We start from the raw sequence: 23,821 nt of genomic DNA, 5'->3' as shown, positions 1-23,821 counted from the left end.
AGTGGGCTCGGAGCTCCTGGGCTCAGATCCTGCTGGGTCCTGCCCTCTAGGGGTGCTCACAAACACCCAGGCCAGGCCAGGCAGGGATGGAAGATGGAAGACACTGGCTCTTTTCCTCCCTTTCTACACTCAGTTCCTGGGAAATCCTTAGGGACACCAGGTTTGGTTGTGCAGACTGGGCACAACTCAAAGAGCGCCCGCACAAGGTGGCAAATAGGAGCTCAAATTCAGCTGACTCTCTGCTCATTGAGGCACAGTGGCACTGTGCCTGCTGGAAGACCAATGGCAGCCCTGAAATCTTTACCCTCCCGATCTGACTCTGGATTTGAGGGAAGACAGGCTGAGGATGGAGATTTCACAGGGCAGCTAGCCCAGCCACCCTCCCCTGCGGCTCACTCCTGCTGCTCGGTTCTTGGAGATGGAATTTGGGCCTGGAGCTGCTCCCTGACTCTCCAGGCCACTTCCTATTGCCAAAAGTCAAAGAAGTAAACCCCCCATCCACTGCACCCTGTTTTCCCACCATAGGGCTGAGAAAGCTGAGGCCCAGGGAGCAGAAGATTTGATAGACCCAAAATCTCTAAACCAGGCTCTGTCCCTCTTACCAGAGAACTCAGACCACCCCATCCCACTTGCCTCCCCCCCACACACCACCTTCTATCCATCCAGCCCCTGCCCCAACTCCCCTGCCTCTAGGGCTGCTCCTGAAAAGGAGGCTTCATCCAGTCTAGCTGCCATCCCTGTCCCTGAGGTGGGAGCTTGCCTCTGCCAGGTGGGGAGAGGCGGGTGGGAAGTGTGATTGATGGCCCCTCTGAGTTCCCTTGCTCATGCCTCTCCCCTGGGAAGCCCACGGGGCTGGGAAGGAGCGGGAATGGGCCAGGTGAGGGCAAGTGGGATCACGCAACAGCTGCTCTTGGAGAACTAATGAGGCAAAAAAGGTGCGCAGAAGCGCTGAGCGCAGCAGCCTGACCCAGCCGCGCACTCCATGCCGGCCTGCCCATGGGACCGTGCCAGGTCTGCGGTCTTCATTCCTGCCCCAGGGCCTGGCCAGGCACCTGGCCACATGCACCTTGGCGATGCTATTAATAACCCCCTGCGTGGAGCCACCCCCGTGCAGCCTTGGCTCAGCCAGGCCCGGTGGGCAGACTCTCTTCTGGGTACTGAGGCACAGCAGGACACAGTCACATACGGGGCTGGGGAGGCCCTCGTGTTCCTGACCACTCCATGCTCTCTCCAACCAGCTGCAATACTGCAGGCTGGTAAGTGCCACCAGTGACCCCCACTCAAGACTGAAAGGAAATGAGCTGGCTGTGCCACTGGCCTCAGTGGCGTCAACTATGGGTGAATGTGACGACTGCCAAGAGCTCTGCTCAGCCTGCGGGGCGGAGCTGCGTCACGGCCCTGTGTCCTGTGTGCCTCTCACCAGGTGGAGCAGAGCCAAAGAGAGGACCTTCCAGGCTCTTCGCAAGGTGGAACCTGCAGAGCCAGCCCAAAGTGCTCCCCTGGAGCTGCCACCCTCTCCCCACCCTCCAGGGCCCAATCCCGGCCCCTCATGTTCACAAGGTATTACTGCCAGCCCCCCACCCACTCCCGCCCCCAGAAGGACCTACCTGAAGGATGGGAGGATACTGTCGTAGTAGTACCAGGTGGCTGTCAGGTAGGCCCGGCTAGTGTCAGTGGAGTACAGGCGCCATGCAGCCTGGGGATACGTGGCGGGAATGGGGCATCAGTGAGGTCTCTCGGTGCCCACCAGCCCTCTGCCCCTGAAGGAACCTAGTCCTTGGCCAGCCACAGGTCATGCAGCCAGAGGCCAGTCCCAACTCCATAGCCACCAGCAAGGCCAGCTAAGAAATCAAGGCCTAGAGAGTTCAACTTGCCCAAGGTGGTCCAGCAGATCAACACCAGAGTCAGGGACCTTGGAGCAAAGGGGTATGACCTGGGGTTTTGTCATCAGACAGATGTGCATTTCCAGTCTCAGCTCTGCCCCTTTCAAGTGTGGACACACTAAGCGAAGTTTCAGAACCTCAGTTTTTTCCCCCATAGAACAAATCGGTTACTATCTAACCTAACAGCACGCTGTGAGTGTGTTTGTCTATCCAATAAGAAGCTCAGTGGCTGGCACATAGTAGGCACTTAATGCCAGGTTCCCCTGTTAAACCCTCCTGTGAACTCCCTACTTTACATTTGATAAATATCTATTTATTGTGTGTTCAATTAATGGGACTGATCTCAGTGCCAAGTACAATGTCTGGCACATGTAGGTGTCTTGCAAATGTCTGGGGAATGAATGCTGACTGAGCAAATTACTATTACTACTAATAATAATTATTAGTAATTAGGAACTGAGAAGGGGGTTGCTGAGGAATGCTGAGGGGTTGGTGGAAGGAAAGAGTATCATCCACCAATCCCTCAGTATCCATGGACTTATAGGACTTCCTTCATAGTAGGATGAAAGAAGGTCAGACAAGAAAAAAGACTGTCTCTTTCCCTTGAAGTATGGAGAAGAGCCAAGGGGAGACTGTGAGTGGGATGATCAGTCAAGGCAGAGACACATGGAAGCTATGAGGCAAGACAAAGCAGAACAGGACCCTGTATGCCCCCCTTCTTTGGGTGCCTCTTGTCCTTAAGGGGTTGCCACTGTTGACCTCACCAGCGAGGCGCCTTCCTAAGACAGAAATATTTTTACTTCCTGCTTGCCTAGGCCCCTGGCATGGGCTGGATAGCAGCTGCCAGAGCTGTCTCATTAATTATGGGCACTATAATACCAGCTGTCTCTTGGCACGAACAGTGCCAGCCGCCTGCCCCTACAATGCCCCTCAGAAGGCCAGCTCCCAAGGGACAGTGGCCATTGTGCCCCAAGGGACACTAAGAAGAAAAGGCTGGGCTGGTGGCTGGAGATAGCAGGGATGGGAGTGGGGGTTTCACCTGGGTAAAAGAGATAAGAAGGGGCTGAGTCAGACTTGGGTTTGGGGTCAGAGGGTGGTGTGCTGGGGGGCAGGCAGAGGTGGGCTATGCCAGTACTCCCCAAACCATTTCCTGCACTGAGTTCTCCCACACACACCCCGGACTGGAGAGAAGCCAACGCCTAGTCACATGGTGATAGAAAATAAAGCCCTGGCTTCATCCCACAGCGACTCCGATCACCCATCACACTGAGGGCAACTAAGACCACATGCTCCTGGCTTCCCACCCACTCCTCTGGCTGCTCCTTCTGTCTCCTTGGCTGGCTCCTTTCCTGCCTGGCCACTAAATGTTGGAGTTCCCAAAAGCCTAGACCTGGACCAACATCTCTTCATTTGTGTGGCTTCTCGTGGAACGTGTGAAAGAACGCGCCCTGAGTGCTGCAGGCTGACAGCGGCACAGCTGCAGGGCGGCAGAGCTGGGTCTTCACAGGAGCCTTGCAGACCCCACCTACCCAGGCTGCATGGAGCTGGGGCCAGAGTTGGCAGTGCAGCAACGCTAGCATTTGGTGCAGGGGCAAGTCTGTGAATCTGCCAGCATCCCAGCTCTGTCTGTGCCTTGCCATGTGACCCTAGAAAAGTCACATCCCTTCAAAGTGGAGTTGTAGTTGTGAGGCTGGGCCACATGGATGGGCACACAGGACCAACACGTCAGGCGGGTGTGTCATAGGGCATGTGCCACAGGGCCTCCTGGGTGTCACGTACCTGGATGAGGTTGGCTGCTGGCATCCTCCGCTTCTCAAAGTGCTTCTGCCGGTGCTGTTCCTGGACCTTCAGGGCAAAGCCGGAGCCGAGGATGCCCTAAGGGGACAAGGCAGGATTGGGGGAACATGGGAAGGGGAGAAAACTGGAGGCTGCAAGGGTATCCCCATCCCTGCCCATCTGAGATACCCTAGGTTGCCCAGACAAATTTGGGATGGGGGCTGAGCAAGTCTTGCCCTCGACCTCCCCCCTCCAAAACACAGCAGAGCAGAACTCACAGCAGGCAGGGCAAAGAAAGAGATGCCCAGTAAGGCGAAGCCAGCAGCCAAGACCCTGCCCAACCACGTATGTGGTGTCTTGTCACCATAGCCGATGGTTGTCAGTGTAATCTGGGGATACAAATGGTTACCCACAAGACCCATCACAGAGGCCACCAGGAGAACTGTTGGGGGCACAGGCAGGTGGAAGACTGAACACAAGGGAAGAGTTCTCCTCTCCCCCATCCCCAGGTGCTTCCCACAGGGGTTGGCCACAAGGACTTGCCAAGGGGGCAGTAGGGGTATACATGGGTTCCTCTCCAGTGCTGGCCACAAGGGGTCGAGTTGGGGGCTCATGTGAATGCAGGGCAATCCACCACAGTAGGCTGGGGGCACAGTGGCATAGGGGGTGGTCAAAGGGGGTCCCAGCTCTAGTTCTACAAGGTAGGCAACAGGCCCGGTCAACACTGAGTTCGGGGACATAAAGGGCAGGTCTCAGGAAGTTTTCCGGGAAAGGCCCAGGGAGAAGGGCAGTCCTGCACAGACCCTTACGCACCGTCCCCCACCAGAGCGAGTCGGCATAGGAGGAGAAGTCGGAGTTGGCATCCTTTTCTGCCAGATAGACGAGGAAGGAGGCAAAGATGAGCACCAGGAATCCGATGTACCAGGCGGTGATCAGCTCCTGCCAGGCAGATGAAGAGGTGTGAGGAGCTATGCCTACCTGGGGCGCCTGGGGCTCCCTATGACCTATGTACTGCGTTCTGAAAGGGGTAAAATACCCCACCTCACCAATCCCAGCAGTGGCTCTTCTCCGTTTTCTTTCTCAGCTCTTCACTTCAAAGAAACCCTGCCTCACCTTCTGGAAACCACCAGGGCCCCAGAACTGCCCTGTTCCGGGCAGGGTCCCCTTGATCCGCCCAGTTCCGGGCTCAGGCCTCCACTCCCAGGCCCACCTTGCTTCACTTACCAACCCCACTCTCAGGTTTGGGGTCCTAAATTCTAATCCCTTCCCTGCCTCTCTCCCCAGGCCCCATCCCAGCTCTCCATTGTTGGTGCAAGCTGTCCCTCCAAACTCAGAAGCTTCCAAGCGACACCCTCAAACCCCGCTTCAGACCCCGATTCCTAGGCCCAGCTCGGCCCCCACTTGCCCCACTCCCGAGGCCCCGCCTCCAGCTCCGGCCCCGCCCTGCCCGGCTTCCACGTCCCTAGTCTTCCTTTCAGCCCTTACCCAGCCCGGGCTCCGCTCAGGGCCGGCCCTCTGCTCTAACTCAGACTTGCCCTCCGGCTTCCGCGCCCCCTCCAGCCTCACCTTGCTGTGCGCGTAGACCACCGAGCCCAGCAGCTTCCATGTGCCGCCGCGGCGGTCCATGCGCACCATGCGCAGGATCTGCAGGAAGCGCATGCTGCGCAACGCAGACGTGGCAAAGATGTTACCCTGGGTGCCCGCGGCGATGACGGCCACTGAAGCCACGAACACGATGAAGTCTGCAGGGCGGGGGGTGGCAAGGTCAACAGTCGGCCCGCGTCAGGACCCAGGGTCTCCTGGGGCCGTGAGGAGGTGGCAGGTCGGGTGGGTCTGCCAAGTCAGTGTCAGCAGCCAGGGCCGGGATTAGGGATGGGGTCAACCCTGGGGCATGGGGTCAGGAGTCAGGTGAGGCGGGGAATGCCTTATACCGATGACACAGAAGGGTTTTCTGGCGAAGCGGAGGCGGCCCTGCCATCCTCGGTAGCGGCAGCAGCAGCCGGCAGACCAGACACGGATGATGTACTCCAGGCCAAAGACCACAATCATCACGAACTCCTGTGGGATCAGGGCCTGGGTTCTGGTGTCCACTCTCCAGGTCCAGGACCAGAATCCATGTCAGAGACTGGCCCGCCCAAGTCCCAAGTTAGGAGCACCAGCATCTCCTCAGACCCCTCCCTGTTCTTACTTCCTCTGAGGAAACTGAACACCAGAGTCTGTCCTCCCCTTCTGCCACCATAAACTGCCTGGATTTTTCTATTCCACAATCTCCCTTCCCCTCCCAGTCATCCCAGAATCCTTATCTGGATCCCATCCTCATCTGGATGACATAAAGGGGCAGCTATCCATTAGCTGTCTCCCTCCAAGGGGTGTTAGTCTGGTGTCCTGTTTAGGCAGAGGTGGGGTTAGCAGCTTTTGTCCTGATAAGGGGTGGAACCTACTCATCCTGTCTCTATTGGGCCCATCATAAGGCCTCATATGGAAGAAGCAGGTCCCCTACACCAGCTATAAATTGGAGGATGATATCCAGAGAGGGGTAGTCACCAGCTGAGGGAACTCAGCACAGGAATCTGGTCTCCAACCTAGAGTCTGAGAAGCCTCTCCCCACCTCCGCCCTCAGCCCACAGCTTCCCTTGGACAGGGACTCCCAGCACTTACCAAGATGAGGAGACACTCATTGGCAAGTTCCTGGTGCTCCTGAATAGTGGACAGCACAGACAGCACCAGGCAGCTGAAGACCAGCAAGAATCTGCAATTGCAGCAGGAAGGGAAGGATTAGATGGCTAAGGGGACAGGATAGCTGAAAAGCCTCTGGAAGAGGGAAGCACTGATGGGCTCTGTGCTGGGCACCAAAGGCAGCAGTCCCCAAGCTCTGGGCTGCTGAACTCATAGACACCCCATGACTCTGTGAACTGCACCAATGTAGCTGTGTCTCTGAGAGATGGTCACTCAGCTGAGTGGCAGTGTTGTCCAGGCTGGCAGTGGAAACACATAGGCTCTGTGAACGTAGAGGACACACACCACGCTCAGCAACCCACAAGCAGTGGTCTCCACCCCTGGCTTGGTTTTAAGATCGTACTGAGAGAAGTGTCTCAGAAGTCAGCCAGGGGCTCAGGGAATGTCGGCACTGAGGGAGGGACCACCTTCCCCAGGTACACCAAAGCAGCAGGAGCACAGCCTCATCTGCAGAATGGAGACAACTGCCCCTGTCCTTATCAGCTGTTATGGAATTAAATGAGACAGCTACAGAAGGAAAGGAGATCAGGAAGGATGCAGAGAAGAGGAATATGGAGGGGAATCAGGCAGTGCAGAACTGGAACTCCCCTGTGGGCAGTGGGAAGATACCAAGCAGCCCAGAACCAGATGTTTAGAAATGGAAGGAACTTTAGCTAGGCATGGTGGCACACACCTGTCATCTCAGCAACTCAGGAAGCTGAGGCAGGATAATCACAAGTTTGAGGCCAGTATGGGCAACTTAGTGAGACCCGGTCTCAAAATAAAAAAAATAAAAGAGGGCTGGGAGCCCAGTATGGTGGTGCATGCCTATAATCCCAGCAGCTCAGGAGGCTGAGATAGGAAGATCACGAGTTTAAAGCCAGCAAAAAGCAAGGTGCTAAGCAACTCAGTGAGACCCTGTCTCGAAAACACAAACAGGGCTGGGGATGTGGTTCAGTGGTTAAGTGCCCCTGAGTTCAATCCCCTGTACCAAAAAAAAGGGGGGTGTGGGGGATGTGGTTCAGTAGTAGAGCACCACCCCTGGGTTCCATCCCAAGTACCAGGAAGAAGGGGGAAAGAAGGAAATTTTAGATCCTAACTCATCCAACACTTCCTCAATTGCACACATGAAGACACTGAGGCCCAGACATGGAAAAGATTCACCTAGGTCACCCAGTATAGCCAGAACAGAGCTTAGAGCCAGGGTTTCCAACTTCCCAGTGGAGGGGAAGAGGGAAAACCATCAGCATGTGCCTTGAAGAGCATGTGCACGTGTAAGGGAGGCCAGGATGAGAGGATGGGGCTACAGGAGCAGCAGAGGAAGGAAGGTAGACTCCAGGCAGCCCTCTTTGGGACAAGGATAGGCAGAACATTCACGTACCCTGGAAGAGAATCCAGAGGGGATGGGCTTCTCTGCAAATACTTGCCTTGTGGACTCACCCACCAGCCCTCCCCACCTGGCCCCAGAGTCTCCCCACTTCTGCACCTTGCTGACACTGCAAAACAGCTCACCATCTGAGCCTCCACGCACCCTTTACCCCATCACAAACACAACCTGCTCTATGGACCTGGGATCCCCACACCCTGTGGTTCCCTCTTCAAAACATCCTCCTCCCTGTGCTTGTCTCCTTCTATGCGGCCCAAGTCACTTTCTGCATGGTTTTATTTGCGTTTGGGTTTCATCTGGCAAGGGCATGGGCTTGAAGTCACATCCTGCTTGTGTGTGTCCTCTACCTTCACAGAGCCAGTCCCTATCCACTGATGAGAGGAAAAACAGGTGTAGGGCGCAGCTCTGCCATGGCCCCATTATATCTCCCTGGAGGGCAGGATCTGGGGCTGCATCCCAGCAGATGCCCGGGTTAAGGAGGCAAGTGGCAGATGTCCATAAAGGGCTTTGGATGAATGAGTGAGAAAGAAGCCTTGGCCAGTTCCGGCCAAGAGCCGAATCAGCAGAGACACAGGCACAGGGAGGCACAGGAGCACCCGCGCTCAGATCCTCAGATCTAGTCATTAGCTATAGCCATGGCTGGGCTGGTACCTGGATGGTGACTGCAGCTGGCACAGGGTTTGGGACAGGAAGCTCCCTCCTTTGGGAAGGGTTGCCGCTAAACCTTTATGGGCCTTCACTCTGGCCCTCGGCAGAAATCCTTCTGCCTCTTTTCAGCTGCCCTGGGGCCTCAGGTAGCACAGGCCTGGGTGACTTCCTACTGAGGTTATTTTGAAATTCTTTTTCTTGACATTTTTCCTGTCATGTCAATAGTTACACATCTATCAAATGTCAGCAATAGGTTAAGTGAAAAAAACCAATTACAAAACTTCAAAGGCAATATGATCCCAATGCTTAAAATATAGATGCTTAAATATATGTAGCAAAAGTCAGCAGGGCTTATTTTTGGTGGCAAAATTAAGGGATCAGAGCTTTTGTTTTGTTTTTTGCTTATCTTATTTCCTAATTTTTTTTCAGAACTTTTTAAGAACATGGGTTTCTGCGGTAATAACAACTAATATTCATTTTAAAATCCATTTGCTTTAAAATAAAAACAGGGCTGGGGTTGTAGCTCAGTGGTAGAGTGCTTGCCTAGTGTGAGGCCCTGGGTTCAATTCTCAGCACCACATATAAATAAATAAAGGCATCAATATCTAAATGAAAAATTTAAAAATATAATAAGAATATATATATATAAGAATAATATAATATATATATATATAAGAAAATATAATAAGAATATATATAAGAATCCTGTCCCCTCCCTTACTGCAGTGGCCTTTGCCCTTAGCAGGTACGAGGATATGGTAGTTCCTCCTAGGAGCTTATGTGTTTGGTGGTCTCTTAAACCGAACGTGTCCAAACAAAACAAAACAAAAACCACCTCCCCATGTACCCACAAACCTTCCATTTTGGTAATGGCACACAGGGGCTCAGGCAGACTGAGTTATTTTTTATTCTTCCTGTCCTTTGCCCTCTGCATTCCTGCTGTTTACCAAATTCTGTTGGTTCCACCTTTAGAACATGTTCCTGACCAAGCAACCACCACCTGGCTCCTGCCTCTACTCCCATTTCACATAACCCACCCCTTCAAAGCAGCCAGAGTGATCTTCATACACTACAAACCATGGCTCTCCTCAAGACGCTCCACTCTTCTCTGGGATTATCCCTGGAAGAACAGATGGTGGAAGGCTGAAGAGATGGGGATCCGATGGGTGAGGGGAATGACAGGAATCCCACAGTAGGAAAGAGGTTGTCACCTAACATCTCTGAACCCATATTCCCTCAGAAACATTAATTATCTACCCTCAGTCAGGTTCCTTGTAAAATCAGAAAAGAATAATCCACATCCCAAGAAATTAACAAGTATAACAGTGGTGACGTGACATGATGGAGAAGGCAATGACAGAGAACTAAGGGAACTGAGAGAACCCCAAGAGGACTTCAGGTCAGCCAAAGTGGCTAGAAAGGGGCAGGGGTGCCCCAGGCAGAGGAAGTAACATGTGCAAGCAATGGAGATGTGGGAGTCTGTGCCCAGGATGACTAGGAGTTCTTTGTGGTGGGGATGTAAAGTGAAGGGGGCAGTGGAGAAGCCATAAAGGGTCAAATCCTTGAGAGGCAGCCTCAGGCATCTGAACATCATCCTACAGGCAACAGGGAGCCATTGAAGAATTTGAAGAGAGGGAATGACAGTCTGTGTGTTTCAGGACCACCACTCAGGGGCAGTGTGGAGTGTGGACTAGAGTCGTGGGGCTGATCCGGAAAACTAAGCAGAGGGCTCCACAATAATGCAGCTGAGAGATGATGGTGGCCTTGAGCAGGGTGGTGGTGGCAGGGAGTAGAGAGAAGGAGTTGGCTTGGAGAAAGTTGTAGGAAGGAGGAGTTGGTGATTAATTGGAAATCCAATGAGGGAGAGAGACTCCTCTGTTGTGGGTGAGGGAACTGGATGAATAAAAGTGTCCCAGGAGGTCCATGGAGGGCTGTGGAGGGAGGAGTGCCACCGAGGGCACGTCAGGGAGACAGCTGTGGGACAGTGCAGATGTGGGGCACATCAGGGTAGAGGTCACAGAGCCGCTGAGACAGTCCAACAAGCATCTGGGAACTTAGACAAGGACCCAGTGGAGTCTAGCAGCACAGACGGAAAAGAAGCCCTTCAGCCAGACCAGGAAGGTGCACCAGAGCAATGGGAGGGGAACCGGAAGGGAAGCATGGGAGAGGCCACGTGAAGCAAGTGTTTCAAGAAGGGAGTGGACAAGTGTCAAACGCTGCCAGGAGGTGAGATAAGGTCTGAAAAATGTCCATTGGATTTGGTGACATGTTGGTCACTGGGTACCTTGGTCAGGACAGTGCCAGAGGGAGAGGAGGACCCCAGGAGGAGAGGATGGGAGAGAGAGTGAGATAGAACTATTCAAAGACATCTGACGGCAAAAAGGAGAGGCCAGAGCTGAGGAGGATGGGAAGCAGGGAGTCTCCTGAGATGTGAGCCCCAGAGTGGAAGGGGCCAGGAAAGCAGGAGCCAGAGCTGCAGGAGAGAGAGCAGCGAGCAACGAGAAGTCCACAGGGAAGTCGAGAGGCTGGGACCCAGCAGAGGACTGGTGCTCAGCAGGAAGGCCCCTCCAGCTGCCTCTGAGCAGGCAGGGTGAGGAAGCAGAGAGGGTGGGAGAGGGGCTGGGGCAGGGGAGGGACTGAGCTTACACCAGGGGCGCTCTGTGAATAGGAGGCTAGGTCCACCTAGGGGACAGTGAGTGGCAGAGCTGAAGAGAAGGAGCTGCCGTGGTCTGGAGACGGCCCCCATGGGAACACAAGGCCATCATCCCCCACAGGGAGGACCAGCTTAACACCTGGAACTTCCAGGTGCTCAACACAAACATTTTTGTGTTTTGATTGGTTTTTCTGTTGTTAAGGCTGGATAATCCAGTGAGGAAGCAGCCTGTTTGGGACTAGATGGATACAAGCCCCCAAGGCCAAAGTATATGCACATGCAGGCCCTGCCCCTTCCTTCCTCCAGAGCCTCCTCCTCCTTTCCCTCCTCCTATACCAAGCCTTGCCAGTGTCTGGGGCCTGCCAGCCACCAGCCGGCTCCCTGGTTTCTGCCTGTGGCCCGGGGAGTGTGTAACTCCCTCCTTGCTCCCCAGACCAGGGTCCCAAAGGCAGGGCTCTGTCTTCCCTCTGCTGGAGGACTTGGACCAGTCAGTCTCCATCAGCCAAGGCTCTGCCACCTACCTGCAGAAAGGGACTTCTTGAACCCCAAACCAGAGCTGATACTGAAGAAGGGTCATAGCTGGACTTGACAGGCACTTCCTGACAGTGGGGTACAGAGTGGCCTGGAGGGCACCCCAGTTCTCTGCGGGGAGCAGGCACTTACTTTCTTCTGTAGGAGGACAAGGGGAGGGGCAGTCAGCAGGCCTCAGAGCGAGGCTCTTTCCAAGAATCCTCAGGGGCTGGGAGGAGAAGTTTCCCCTGATCCAGCGATTCTAAATATGGCTAAGGGAGCAAGAGCACATGATCCTCGGCCCCACACCAGGGCTGCCGCTGCGCTGCTGCTTCTCCGGAGGCCTGAGATGGGGCTCAGGGCTGAGATGAGGTCTTCACAGAGCCTCAGTTTCCCTATCCACAACTTGAAAGTGGGGGACAACTCAATGGCTAAGGTTCCCTCTGCCTGATGACTCTCCAGCAGTGGGGTGTGAGGGAGAGAGCTGGTCCTCAGTTTAGTTCTACTTTTCTCTGATGATGTCCCTGGAGGGACAGCAGCTGCCAGCACACAGTGCAAACTATGAAAAAAATGCTCCTTCTTGGAGGACCAATTAGAAAAAAACACATTGCCTGTAGCCTGACAAGTTACAAAAGCCTGACCCCCTCTAGCTGGCCCCCTTAGAAACAGGCATCCCTGGCTGTGGGTGACACACCCAGGCACAGGCTTGATTTCAGCGTCACTTCAGCCGTCTATGCCAAGTCCCTTTGTGCTGTCCATGGACGGCCCCATGCTCCTGCTCTGGCTGCTGCTGATTCATCTACGGCTGGAGACTGACCCAGGAAGTTTCCGTCTGTAGGTGGTACTGAACCAATGAGATGCTTTCTCAGGAACGGAAATAGGAATCTAGAGGAAGGGTGGCAGAGGGCAGGGAGCAATGGCAACCACACTGCACTAGCCTCATTTCCTATTCTCTATTCCATGAATCCCAGATGTGCTTCCTGCCATGAAACCTTTGCAACATTCTTCTTTCCTTAGCACCTGCCAGTCTTCTGTGTGTGTGTGTGTGTGTGTGTGTGTGTGTGTGTGTGTGTGTGTGTTGCTGGGAACCGAACCCAGGGCCTTGTACATGCTAGGCAAGTGCTCTACCACTGATTCGCATCCCCAGCCCACATGCCAGTCTTTCTTGGGGTAGTGTGAGTGACCTCAGAACTTCCAGGATATGGAAGGTGTTGTCCTCTGGTCAAGACATTTGGTGAGAGCTATGGTTGGAATGTGGTTTGTCCCCCAGTGGCTCATGTGTTGGAAGCTTGGTCCCTAGCGTGACGATGTTAAGAGTGGTGGATGTTGAAGAGGTGGAGCCCACTGGGAGGCTGTTAGGTCACTGGAGGCACGCACTCACAAGGGATGAACTGGTTCTCCTCAGACTCCAGGCTGTGGCTTGCTGAACCACCACATGCTCTCTCATTCTCATACTCACTCCTGCAATTGTGACATTATCCACTATGAGGCCCTCACCAGACTAAGTCAATGCTGGCACCATGACCTTGAGCCTCTAGAACTGTGGGCTAAATAAACCTCTTTTTATTATAAAATGCCATCTTGGGTATTTTGTGATAGTAACAGAAAACAGACTAATATGATGACTAATAGCCTCATCATCTCCCACCTGAACCATCTCCAAACCCTGACTTATTTTCCCTGCTTCCCTCTGCCATGCCAGCCAGATCGCCTACTGCACCAGGCGAGTGAACTAAGCAACATGTCAGCATAAGCCAAGGATGGAACAAGGAAGAAGCAGAGTCCATCCATCTTTGTGGGGCTGGCCAGGGAGCACTGACTTCCCAAACAAGGAGCTATGGGTCCTCCCAACCAGAAGGGCACAAAAGTGAAGAGGAACTAAGGGCTGGAATATAAGCAGCCAGAATTTCGGGTAGCCCAGTTTTACATGCTGGGTTTGCCATAAGATTTCATTTGAACAAAGAGCTTTGCTGCTATTTAAAAAAGCATGAAGTCCAGCCAGACATGATGGCACACACCTGTAATCCCAGCAACTTGGGAGGCTGAGAGAGGAGGATTGCAAGTTTGAGGCCAGCCTCAGTAATTTAGAAAGACCCTCAGCAATGTAGCAAGGCCCTATCTCAAAATAATAAGTCAAAAGGGATAGGGGTGTAGCTCAGTGGTAAAAGTGTGAAATCCACCAACTTGCGGGCTCAGGTTCACAAGGTTCTTAGCATGGTTGCAAGGTTGGCCCTACCCATCAGGCCACCTTATTCTTCACTCCCAGGTGCCCATCCTGGAACTTGATACCCGCTAGCATAGTTCTAGTCCCCCACCAAGCAAAGTTTTTGTTTTTCCTCCCCACCTTTGCATACTACCTCTGCCCCTGAACTGACTGGGTTAAGGGGAGGCCCCACCTGATACTCTCTTAATCCCCCACTCCCCATCCCTATACTCACCTCCATTACCGAGAACACCTCAGCATATGAATAGCTGTTTGAGTGGCTGCCTCCCACAGACCAAAGGTCCTGTCCTTTCCCCACTGCATGCCCTATGCCTGAGCCAAGTGGGTGATGGGAAGACATTTCCCGAGAGGGGGTGCATCCTCTCACTGGTACCACTCCTTCTCAGAAAGCACTGCTGGCACTTCAACGCACCTCAACCCTTCCCAAGCAGGAGGGAATATGGGGCTCCCACAGAGCCGTGGAGCCCTCGCTCACTCCTTTCTTCATTCCTTCGGCACCCATACACTTAGTGCTCACCATGGGCCAGGCACAAAGACATACAAAGCCCTGCCTTCAGGGAGTTTGTATTTTCTGGCTGGGAAGTGGGAAGGACAGATGGAAAATAAACCAGTAAATGTTCAAACTGTCAGATGATGGTGGAGAAAAATTAAATGGGAAAAGGGGACAAGGAACACCAGTGTGGAAGTGGGGGAGACTATTTTAGAGTGTGGTCAGGAAGAGCAACTTTGAGAAGGTGGCATTTGAGGAAAGATGAAAGAGGGAGTGAGCCATGTGGGCACCTGGAGAAGAGGCTCTGAGCAGACAGAAAAGCCAGTGCAAAAGACCCGAGCCAGAAGGGTGCCTGGTATATTCCAGAACCATCAGAAAGGAGCAGTCTCCCAGCCTTGTAAGCATGGAGGAGAGTGGGAGGAGGGGAGGGCAGAGAGGCAGTGGGGGTGGAAGCAGAAATCCACTGGCTGCTGAGGACTGGCCTGTACTCCAGGAAAGACAGACAAGTATGAGGGAGGAGCCTCAAGATCTCACTTGTATTTGCAGAAGACCCCCCGCCCCCAGACAGCAGCGGGGAGAACCCATGGGGGTGGGACAGGGTGGGTGGTTGGTGTTTGCCCTACCTGGAATTGGGAAGCTAATGGTGCAATCCTAGCAAGAGATGACGGTGACTTGTTCAAGGGGAAGTGGAGGTGGCAAGATGTGATCAGATACTGGCTACATTTTGGCACTGAAAGATCCCTTAGAAATCCATAAATCCTCTCCTTTATATGTTAAGAAACCGAGTCCCAGAGAGGGGTCCGGCTTATCTGTGATGATACGGGAGATCAGAAACAGAGCTAAGCCTGGCCCCCACCTTTCCCAGTTCCTAAGGCAATGTTGTTTTATTTCTCCTCCTTCTGTGGCAGGACCCAGTCACTTGCCCCTCATTCCTACTCTAAAATTTTCCTCATCCTGGTACCAGGAAGGGTCCAGCCCCTGCCCTTCCTGCTGTACGTAATAGGGCAGCACTGGGTTCAAGGATTGCTCAGTTCCCCAGCTACTTGAGCCTAATGGGGGTCAGGGTCACCTCTAAGGAACCTTGTCTTCTTCAATCAGCAGAACCTATATAGAGGTGGGAGGAGGGAGGGAAGGGAAGATTCCAAAACAGGGAAAAGAGCTTAGTCCCCACCACTTGGTTCTCAGTACTCCCAGAGCTGAGAGTACCAACAAGAGCTGACAGGGTAGAACAAGAGCTCTGGGGAAGGCAGGGTCCCCTGGGGAACTCAGATGCCAAGTAGGAGACTATCTTGGGAGATCTGCAGACTCAGCTGTGGAGGACCCCACCCAGTGGGAGTAGGGGTATATGGGTATGAAGAGGGAGGGAGATTTCAATGCCTTTGCTACTTATAAGCAAAGCTACATGCAAACTCACAGGCCACACCTGGGGCAGCAGCTTACAGCTACCCTGAGAGCATGCTTCCCGTGGGATCCCCAAACCCAGAAGAGCCAGACTGATCCCAATAAGCCCTGCAAGAGGGGAAAGCCTTCCTGTGCAACCTTGGACTAGGTGCTTTGCTTCTCTGGGTATGATCCACACAGCTAAGGTAGAACAGTTGGGGTTGGGTGTGTCTTAAGCTGGAAGTTGGAAGGAGATCTGCAGACACCCCTCCTGCAGGGAAGTCTGCCCAGCCTGCAGTTCCAGCAGATCCAGAGTCTTTTAAGAGTTAGGAACCTGCTTGGTGGCTCTGAGAGAGGTTTCAGGAGTGCTGGCAGCCGAGGGGGAAGCACAAGGGCGTAGGCAGAGCTAGGAACCTAGGTCCACAGGTTCACTATCCTAACTCTGCCAACAGTCAGCTGAAGAGCCAGAAACTGTCTCAGTCTCTGTTCATGAGGAAGGGATTGAGTAAGGGTCTCATAGGCCTTGTTTTTCTCTGGTCCATCTGGGACTGGTCACTCCAGCTTCCTGAATGGAAAGTGAGGCCTGGACAGCTCCTGAAGCTGCCAGTCCTCTGGGACTTCAATGTTCTGGAGTCTCCGGAAGAGTGTCTTTTACATTCCATTTGCATGAAAAGTCTAGATGGATTTCCTTCTCTTCCAAAACTCTCCCATAAGTGAGTAATGATATTAAGGAGAAGTCAGGATAGACCAAAGCAGAAATTCCAGTAACTCGTTGACCACAGCATCGATGGGAATCAGGAAAAGGGAACGAATTGCATTTCTGGTCCTGACGCCCGCTCCTCTACTGTGGAAGACAAACCCAGCATGTATCACTGCCAGAATGGGACTTGAACCGAGCTCTGCTTTGGCTGTGGGACTTTTAACAAGTGAACTGTCCCTCTCTGAGGCTCAGTGTCTTCGTCTGCCTAATGGGGCCAGTGGTACCGGGTCCTGAGCTCTGGAGGCAGGGGTCTAACCGGATGGAGCTCATGTAGGCTTGGGTTCACTTCAGGACACAGAAGGCCAACAACCAGGCGGGCTCCTCGGGAGGGAGGGCTCCTGAGGGACTCCTCCCGCGGCCAGCCCTCTACGCGCCTCTGACGCCGGGGTCCCTTCCCCCTCTGCAGAGGCGCCGCCGCTCCGCGATCCGGGATCTCAGTATGGGCGGAGCATGCTGGAGGGGCGGGGCAGGCTGGGCGGGCCAGCGGTGGGCGGGGCCTCGCCGACAGCAGGCTCCAGGCGCGGGAGGGGCGGCGCTGAGGCTCGGGTTACCTCTCCGCCCGGCCGGCTTCTTTTTCGGTTTCCAAATTAACAATTGAAAACTCGGCGGCCTGAAAGGCGAGCAGCGGGCCAAGCGGAAAGTGTGAAGGTACCGCCGCGTCCCCGAAGCCTGGGGCAGAGAGAGAGGACGCGACACCCCACTCGTCCGCGACTTGCCCACCCATCAGGGCTGGGTGCAGGAACCAAGCGCCCCAGGACCCCGAGGTACCAAGACTCCTGAGTCGAGTCCTGGCCTGATCCAGCTCCGGGAACTGTCCCGGCCAGGGTCGCAGGACCCAGTGCCCAGGCTCGAGGCGGTGCCAGCCACCGAGGGGACCAAGGGGGAGGGTTAGGGGAGGGGTGCCAGGGCTGGGTTTTCACTCCCAGGCTGAGTGCCCAGGAGGGGCAGGTGCCAGACAGCACCTTATAGCACGGTCCTCAAGGGCTCCCAGTGTCAGGTAGTTTCACGTGTGACCTCACCTAGGTCATTTTACCGTACTGAGACGCAGTTTCCTCATCCAGAAAATGGGAGAGAAGATACACCCACATAGACCCACCAAGCAGAGCGGCATATGAGAAATAATAATAAGCTGCATGTGAGAAGATATTTAGGCTGACAGTGAACACTATAGGTAGAGACTATTATTATCATGTCTTAATAATGAAATAATACTGAGTCCTTGTTATCCCTCCAACTCCCACGATATAGCCAGAGTTGCCCATTCATGGGCAGTACTGGAGCTTAGCCATCTCTCCCTCCTCTTCCCTCCCCACCCCAAAGCCCCACCTCACAGATAAACCAAGGCCAGCAAGGTCCACAGGCTGTAATCCCAGAGGCTTGGGAGGCTGAGGCAGGAGGATCATAAGTTCAAAACCAGCTTCAGCTATTTAGCGAGCCCCTAAGCAACTTAGTGAGACCCTGTCTCAAAGTAAAAAATAAAAACGTTGGCGTATAGTCAGTGGTTAAGTGCCTCCTGGGCTCAATCCCAGTACAGAAAGAGAGAGAGAGAAAGAAAAAGGGAAGGAAGGAAGGAAGGAAGGAAGGAAGGAAGGAAGGAAGGAAGGAAGGAAGGAAGGAAGGAAGGAAGGAAGGAAGGAAGGAAGGAAGGAAGGAAGGAAGGAAGGAAGGAAGGAAGGAAGGAAGGAAGGAAGGAAGGAAGGAAGGAAGGAAGGAAGGAAGGAAGGAAGGAAGGAAGGAAGGAAGGAAGGAAGGAAGGAAGGAAGGAAGGAAGGAAGGAAGGAAGGAAGGAAGGAAGGAAGGAAGGAAGGAAGGAAGGAAGGAAGGAAGGAAGGAAGGAAGGAAGGAAGGAAGGAAGGAAGGAAGGAAGGAAGGAAGGAAGGAAGGAAGGAAGGAAGGAAGGAAGGAAGGAAGGGAAAGAAAGGAGGAAAAGATAAAAAGAAAAGAAACCAAGGCCAGGAAGGTCCTTGTAAGGGGTTCAAAGTCTATCCGGAGTGAGTAGGGAGAATGAGGTCCTGGAAGTTGGGACCCACCCTGTGGCTCAGTGTCCAGAGAAGCAGGTGCTGACCAAGGGTTGCTGGAATAAATGAATGGTAATGGGGAGAGTTCCTGTACCCAGGCCCCCAGGGACCCAGCTCAGACATAGATAGCTAGAAGGTGAACACTAGGGACAGACAGTTTCTGCTCCTCTGGCCCCCATAATTCAAGCTATGAATGGGGGGACTTTATCTTGTTCACACTCTCCCCAACACCTAGAACAGGGCTTGGTGTAATGTAGGCTCTCGCTTAATATTGATTAAGTGAATAAATGAATGCAAGAGTGGATCCAGTCAGCCAGTTGTCCAGCCGCCTGGAGAACTGAGGCATCCTGACTGATCTCCTGCTTGAAGGGACCTACTTTGAGGAAAGGAGTTAGGTTTATGTGCCCTTTTCTCCAGCCTGGAGACTCAGGGCAATGGAATGGCAGGAGACAAGACAGAGGAGATAGGAGTCATAGTCCCAGAAGGTACAGTTGCAATCACCTCTTTTTCCTAAGCCCCACTTCCCACTCCTGGCCAGATCAGGACTCAGCCCCATTCTCCATCCAGGTGGCCAGTTAACTCTCCCACAGGAGACCAGCTCTCATCCCCAGCTCATTTTGCCTTACAGTCTGAATGCCCCTCCTCCACTGACAAGCCTACAGTGTTTTGTTTTGTTTTTAAGCACTTTTTTAAAAAACTTTATTTTATTTATTTTTAGGTGGTGCTGAGGATTGAACCCTGTGCCTAACACGTTCTAAGCAAGTGCTCCACCACTGAGCCACAACCACAGCCCCCTACAGTGGCTTCTGTTCCCATCTAAACCCAAGCTCCTTAGCCCAGCCATGGAAGCTGTATGCATCCTAAGAATCAGTGACACTACTTCCCTGTGCCCCGTACTTCTGTGCCCTTCTATCCCAAGAATCCCTGTTCTGCTTTAGGAAGAAGGGCTCCAGCCCCAGGTTAGGATTTCCTCTTGGGCGCTCTTGAGATCCCCTTGTCACTCTCTTCTCTGACAATCTGTGTGCTGAAACTGTTTCTACCTCTGTCTGCCCTCATCTCAGCTCCTCATTGAGATCCATCCTCTAGGGCAGGGCCAGTCTGATTCTTTCACATTCCCTGGGTCAGCCTAAGTGGATACTCAGACGATATCTATCAAGTAAACTGAAGACCCAGGTTGTCAGGACCTTGAGCCTTAGTGACTTGGACTTTCATCCTGTCCTGCGAAGCCTGAGGGTTCTGGGAAGGCTGTCTTGGGGATGCTGCAGAGGTGGGCAGGCAGAGGGAGAGTTGATGCAAACTTACCCCTAACAGTAGCAGGGAAGGGAAAGAGAACAAATGGAGACCTACATACTATAAGTCTAAATATTAAAAAGTTTAAATCAAGTTAACAAGGTGTTAAATAAAATATGTTATAAACTTCCTGAAACATGCACCTTCAGACCAGTCTGGAAGGCCAAGTTTAATTTAAATTCCTGGACTCCTTGAAGTCCCAGGCTGCTGGAAATTGGGCATGAAAGGGACAGTCAGCCCCTGCTACCTTCTGATCCTTAGCCCATGGCATGCCCCCATTCTCTTCCCATGCAGGGCTCATCTCTCATTAGGCCTTGGGTACACACCTCTGGATGTCCCAGCCTGTTCACTCAGATTCCATCTATACTCACTGCCAATCAGCAGCTTCCAGGCTCACATACCAGCAGCTCTGACACTGTGGGAGGTAAACCAAGAAAGAGGCCTGCACAGGCCCTGGAAGTAGTCATAAGTATTTAACCAGGGAATCCAGGGTTACCTGGAGTGTGTTCTGGATCAAGGAGGGCCACATGCAGACTCCAGGTTGGTATGCAGGGCCACATTGGCTGAGTGGGCAGAATTCTGGACCCTCTCCCAGATCAGCCCTGCTTTGGTGTGTTTTATCTGTGTGCTGTGCTTTGGCATCAGGTTTCATTTCAAGGACTAGATCTACTGATTGAAGCCAGACATGGTGGCACATGCCTGTAATCCCAGTGACTCAGGAGGTTGAGGCAGGTGGATCAAAAGTTCCAGGCCAGCCTTAGCAACTTAGCGAGACCCTCTTTCAAAATAAAAAATAAAGAAGGTGAGGATGTGTTAAGCACCCTTGGACTCAATCCCCAGTACAATAACTGAGTAAGTAAGTAAGTAAGTAAGTAAGTAAGTAAGTAAGTAAATAAATAAATAAATAAATAAATAAATAAATAAATAAATCGGATTGAGAAGCTCTAACCTGGACCCTCCTTCCCACTACACACAGAGAAACTGGCAGTGGCCACAGTTGTGTAGTCCATTAGAGGAAACCCAAGGTACAGTCCCAGGGCTCCTGCTTCTCTCCTAGGCCTTGGCCTCTCAGAGCTACCCACCGACCATGCTTCTGATCCAGACCGAGGACCTCCAAAGGGACAGGCCATTGAGACTGGTACCCAGTGCCTGGTGGGGTATAAGCAGGCCTGCTACTGGGGGTCTCCCTTCTTGACAGGTAGATGGACCCTCAGCTCAGGTCTCCCAGCTCAGGGGATGGATCGAGGAGCCAGACCAGGCCAGAGAAGGAGAGGGAGTCCTGGTATAAATAACCGTGGGGGGCCGGGATGTTTGGGCCCATCTCCCAGGCGACGACAGTGTTTACTGCCCAGCGAGGGGGGGGCATGGCCCACACATTTGCCTCCCTGACTCGTAGCCAAATTTCTGCAGGAAGGGGTGGCCCAGGATTAGCCCCAAACACTTCAACTCTGCACCCCAACCAATCTTTTGCCCTAACATAGGCCCTAAGCCTCCCTGACAATGCCCTGGTCCTCCAGCCCCAAATGCTACATAGGATGGCACCTCCATTAGCCCCAGATGCCCCAGCATTTGCCCCCATGAGTCCCAATTCTGCCCAAATAGTGGGAGGGTGGGGAGCATGAGAAGGGCAGAGAAGGCCCCAAGCAGAGAGCTGGGCGTATGCCAGGGATCTGAGCTAGGGCCACTGGGCACAGTGCAGGGACAAACCTCTCCCACGGCCCTGGCCAAGACAGAGGGAGGGCTGCAGCCCAGGATTAGGAGAGTTCAAATCCCTCTCCCCAGTCCTGGTGCATCCCATGCCTGTCATGTGAGGGGCATTAGATAGTCAGAGCCCATCGTGGGAAGGGCTGGCAGTTGCCCTGTGTTCATGCCACAGGCAGTGCCCCCGTCCCTGGCCAGCCAGGCCCAGCGAAAGAACGTTTGGTGCAGGAGGGCAAGAGGGAGGGCCTGGTTTTCCACAGGGCAGCAGCTGCAGCCAGGCTGATCATGGGCCCAGGGTGAGCTGAGTTCCAGCCAGGAGGCCAGCCCGGCCCACTACACACCACGCATACACACACACACACACACACACACACACACACATACAGCCCCGGCCCACTTGCCTCATGCGTTTTTCTTACCAGCTGATTTACACGGGGAGCACAGATCCCTGTGTCCATCAGGGATGCGGGCAGGCACCTGAACACCTGGGGCTTCTGCCCCATCTCAGTCACTTCTCAGCTAAATGACCTCAGGAAAGTCACTTCTACTTTCAGGGCCTTAGTGTGTATGATGGTGTAATAGCTTCTACAGGGCTGTTGGAAGAATTCAGTGGGATGTGCTGAACACACAATAATTGTACTCCACAAGGGGCCAGGTATGCTTTAAAGTACTTTGTGGAGCCAGGCACAGTGGTGCATGCTTGTAATTCCAGCAACTCAGGAGGCTGAGGCAGGAGGATAGCAAGTTTGAAGTGAGCCTCCGTAACTTAGTGAGACCCTGTCTCAAACTGAAAAATAAAAAGGGCTAGCTCAGTGGTAGAGTACCCCTGGGTTCAATCCATGGTGTTCCAAAAAATAAAAATAAAATGCTTTGTGGACTACCAAGTGGGAGAGGACCTCCTTCCCAATACAAGGGAACATTTTGGACCCAGGAATTAAGACTCAGAGAGATTAAGAAATCTGTCCAAGACCACCCAGAGGGGACTTGAGACCAGGCCAACCTTGGTGAGGTTCTGCAAGAAAGGTGGGCATTGTTTATCATTGTTGGGGATAACTAAGACTCTTGGACTGAGGGTTCTGGTTTGGGCTCCACCACTGACCTGAGTTTATTGAGTTCCTGCCCAGTTTGTAGCTTCAGAGTCCCCATCAGTAGACAGTGGGGGCTGGTTGAGACCAGTGATTTGCATACTCTTGAGAAGAAAAGGGAGAGAGGAACTGGGACTGGTCAGCTACCCAGGCCCTGCCCCCTCCCCACGGAACCCACCATCATCTGAGCCAAATCCCTGTGTGCTCCCACGGGGCACTTTTCTAGAGACCTCCACAGACCCTCTTTCAGGACAACCTCAGGGCCTCACCTACCCTCCATGCTTCCAAGGCACCCCCAGCTCAGCACACAAGCCTCCCCCAAGCTTGGGTTTGCATAAGCTGCAGAGCTTTCCCTACAGGCAAAGTCCCAGGGCTCCTGGCCAGGTTGAGCCAGCAGGCCCTGGGCAGGGCAGGGGACAGCTGTGGAGGAGGCACTCAGAGGTCTGGCCCTGGGGGAAAGGCAGAGGAAAAAGGAGACCCAGTGCAATGGCTTCCCCAGGGGCTCCCTCCAACATCTTCCTCACGGTCCCAGACAGGAGTTTCCAAAGTACACATCCCTCCATGTCACTCCCAGCCCTTCCCAAGAAGTTGCTGCTCTTCAGCCTGGCACTCTCCCCACCAGCCCGGGCCTGCTCACATCCCAGCCTCCTCTCCAGACACCTCCCGCATCTCTGGGCTCCCACTCCGGACTCCTTGTCCTTTTCAAATGCCATGTTCAGCCTCACTTCTGGGTCTTCGCCTGTGCTAGTCCCTCTGTCTGGAACACTGCTCCCTGCTTCTCCTCGCCTGACTGACTCCCACCCCACTTATCCCTCATATCTCAATATAAACCTCTTCCTCAGGGAAACCTTCCCTGCTGTGCCCACGTTAGGGTTGTGTGCAGTTTTAGGGCTGCTCTGTGCCGGGCTCCTGCAGGACTCTGTCCAGTAGTACTTATCACCCTGCCTGGCAACCAGCAACCTCTGGGCACGTGTTCTCCAGGGATCAGGGAAGGGTCTGAGTCACCGCTCTGTCCCCACATCCAGCATAGGGTCTGCCCCGAGAGACTGCCAGAGAAGTTTCCCAAATGAGAAAGCGAGTGTAGAGCAAGTCCCCAGTGTAGAACTGGGTAGGAGCAGGACTTGAACTTGAAGGCTGCAGGCCATGTGGTAAGTGCCACTAGAACTGGAATTCTGAGGTTTGAGTCCTGGCAAGTGCTACCTACACAAGTTACTTAACTAACCTCTTTGCGCCTCAACTCCCACATCTGGAAAAATGGGCCCAACAACAGGACCTACCTCACAGGGTTGTTGAGAGACCAA

General features: G+C 53.5%; 1 protein-coding gene across 4 annotated transcripts in view; it reads right to left on the bottom strand.

The window, feature by feature from the left end:
• KCNQ4 (potassium voltage-gated channel subfamily Q member 4) overlaps positions 1-23,821 on the bottom strand; it is a 53,486-nt gene that overhangs the window by 17,793 nt on the left and 11,872 nt on the right. For all 4 annotated transcript variants that reach the window (XM_079141666.1, XM_079141663.1, XM_079141665.1 and 1 more), the window contains exons 2-8: positions 6,318-6,408; positions 5,591-5,717; positions 5,226-5,401; positions 4,473-4,598; positions 3,938-4,048; positions 3,663-3,758; positions 1,608-1,696 (exon numbers count right to left, since the gene is read on the bottom strand). In XM_079141666.1, coding sequence (XP_078997792.1) covers positions 1,608-1,696; positions 3,663-3,758; positions 3,938-4,048; positions 4,473-4,598; positions 5,226-5,401; positions 5,591-5,717; positions 6,318-6,408 — 816 coding nt within the window. The remainder of the gene's footprint in view (positions 1-1,607; positions 1,697-3,662; positions 3,759-3,937; positions 4,049-4,472; positions 4,599-5,225; positions 5,402-5,590; positions 5,718-6,317; positions 6,409-23,821) is intronic.

This window comes from Sciurus vulgaris (assembly GCF_902686455.1).
Source record: "Sciurus vulgaris genome assembly, chromosome: 1".
Taxonomy (NCBI): Eukaryota; Metazoa; Chordata; class Mammalia; order Rodentia; family Sciuridae; genus Sciurus; species Sciurus vulgaris.
This window is presented reverse-complemented; position numbering and strand designations above follow the sequence as displayed.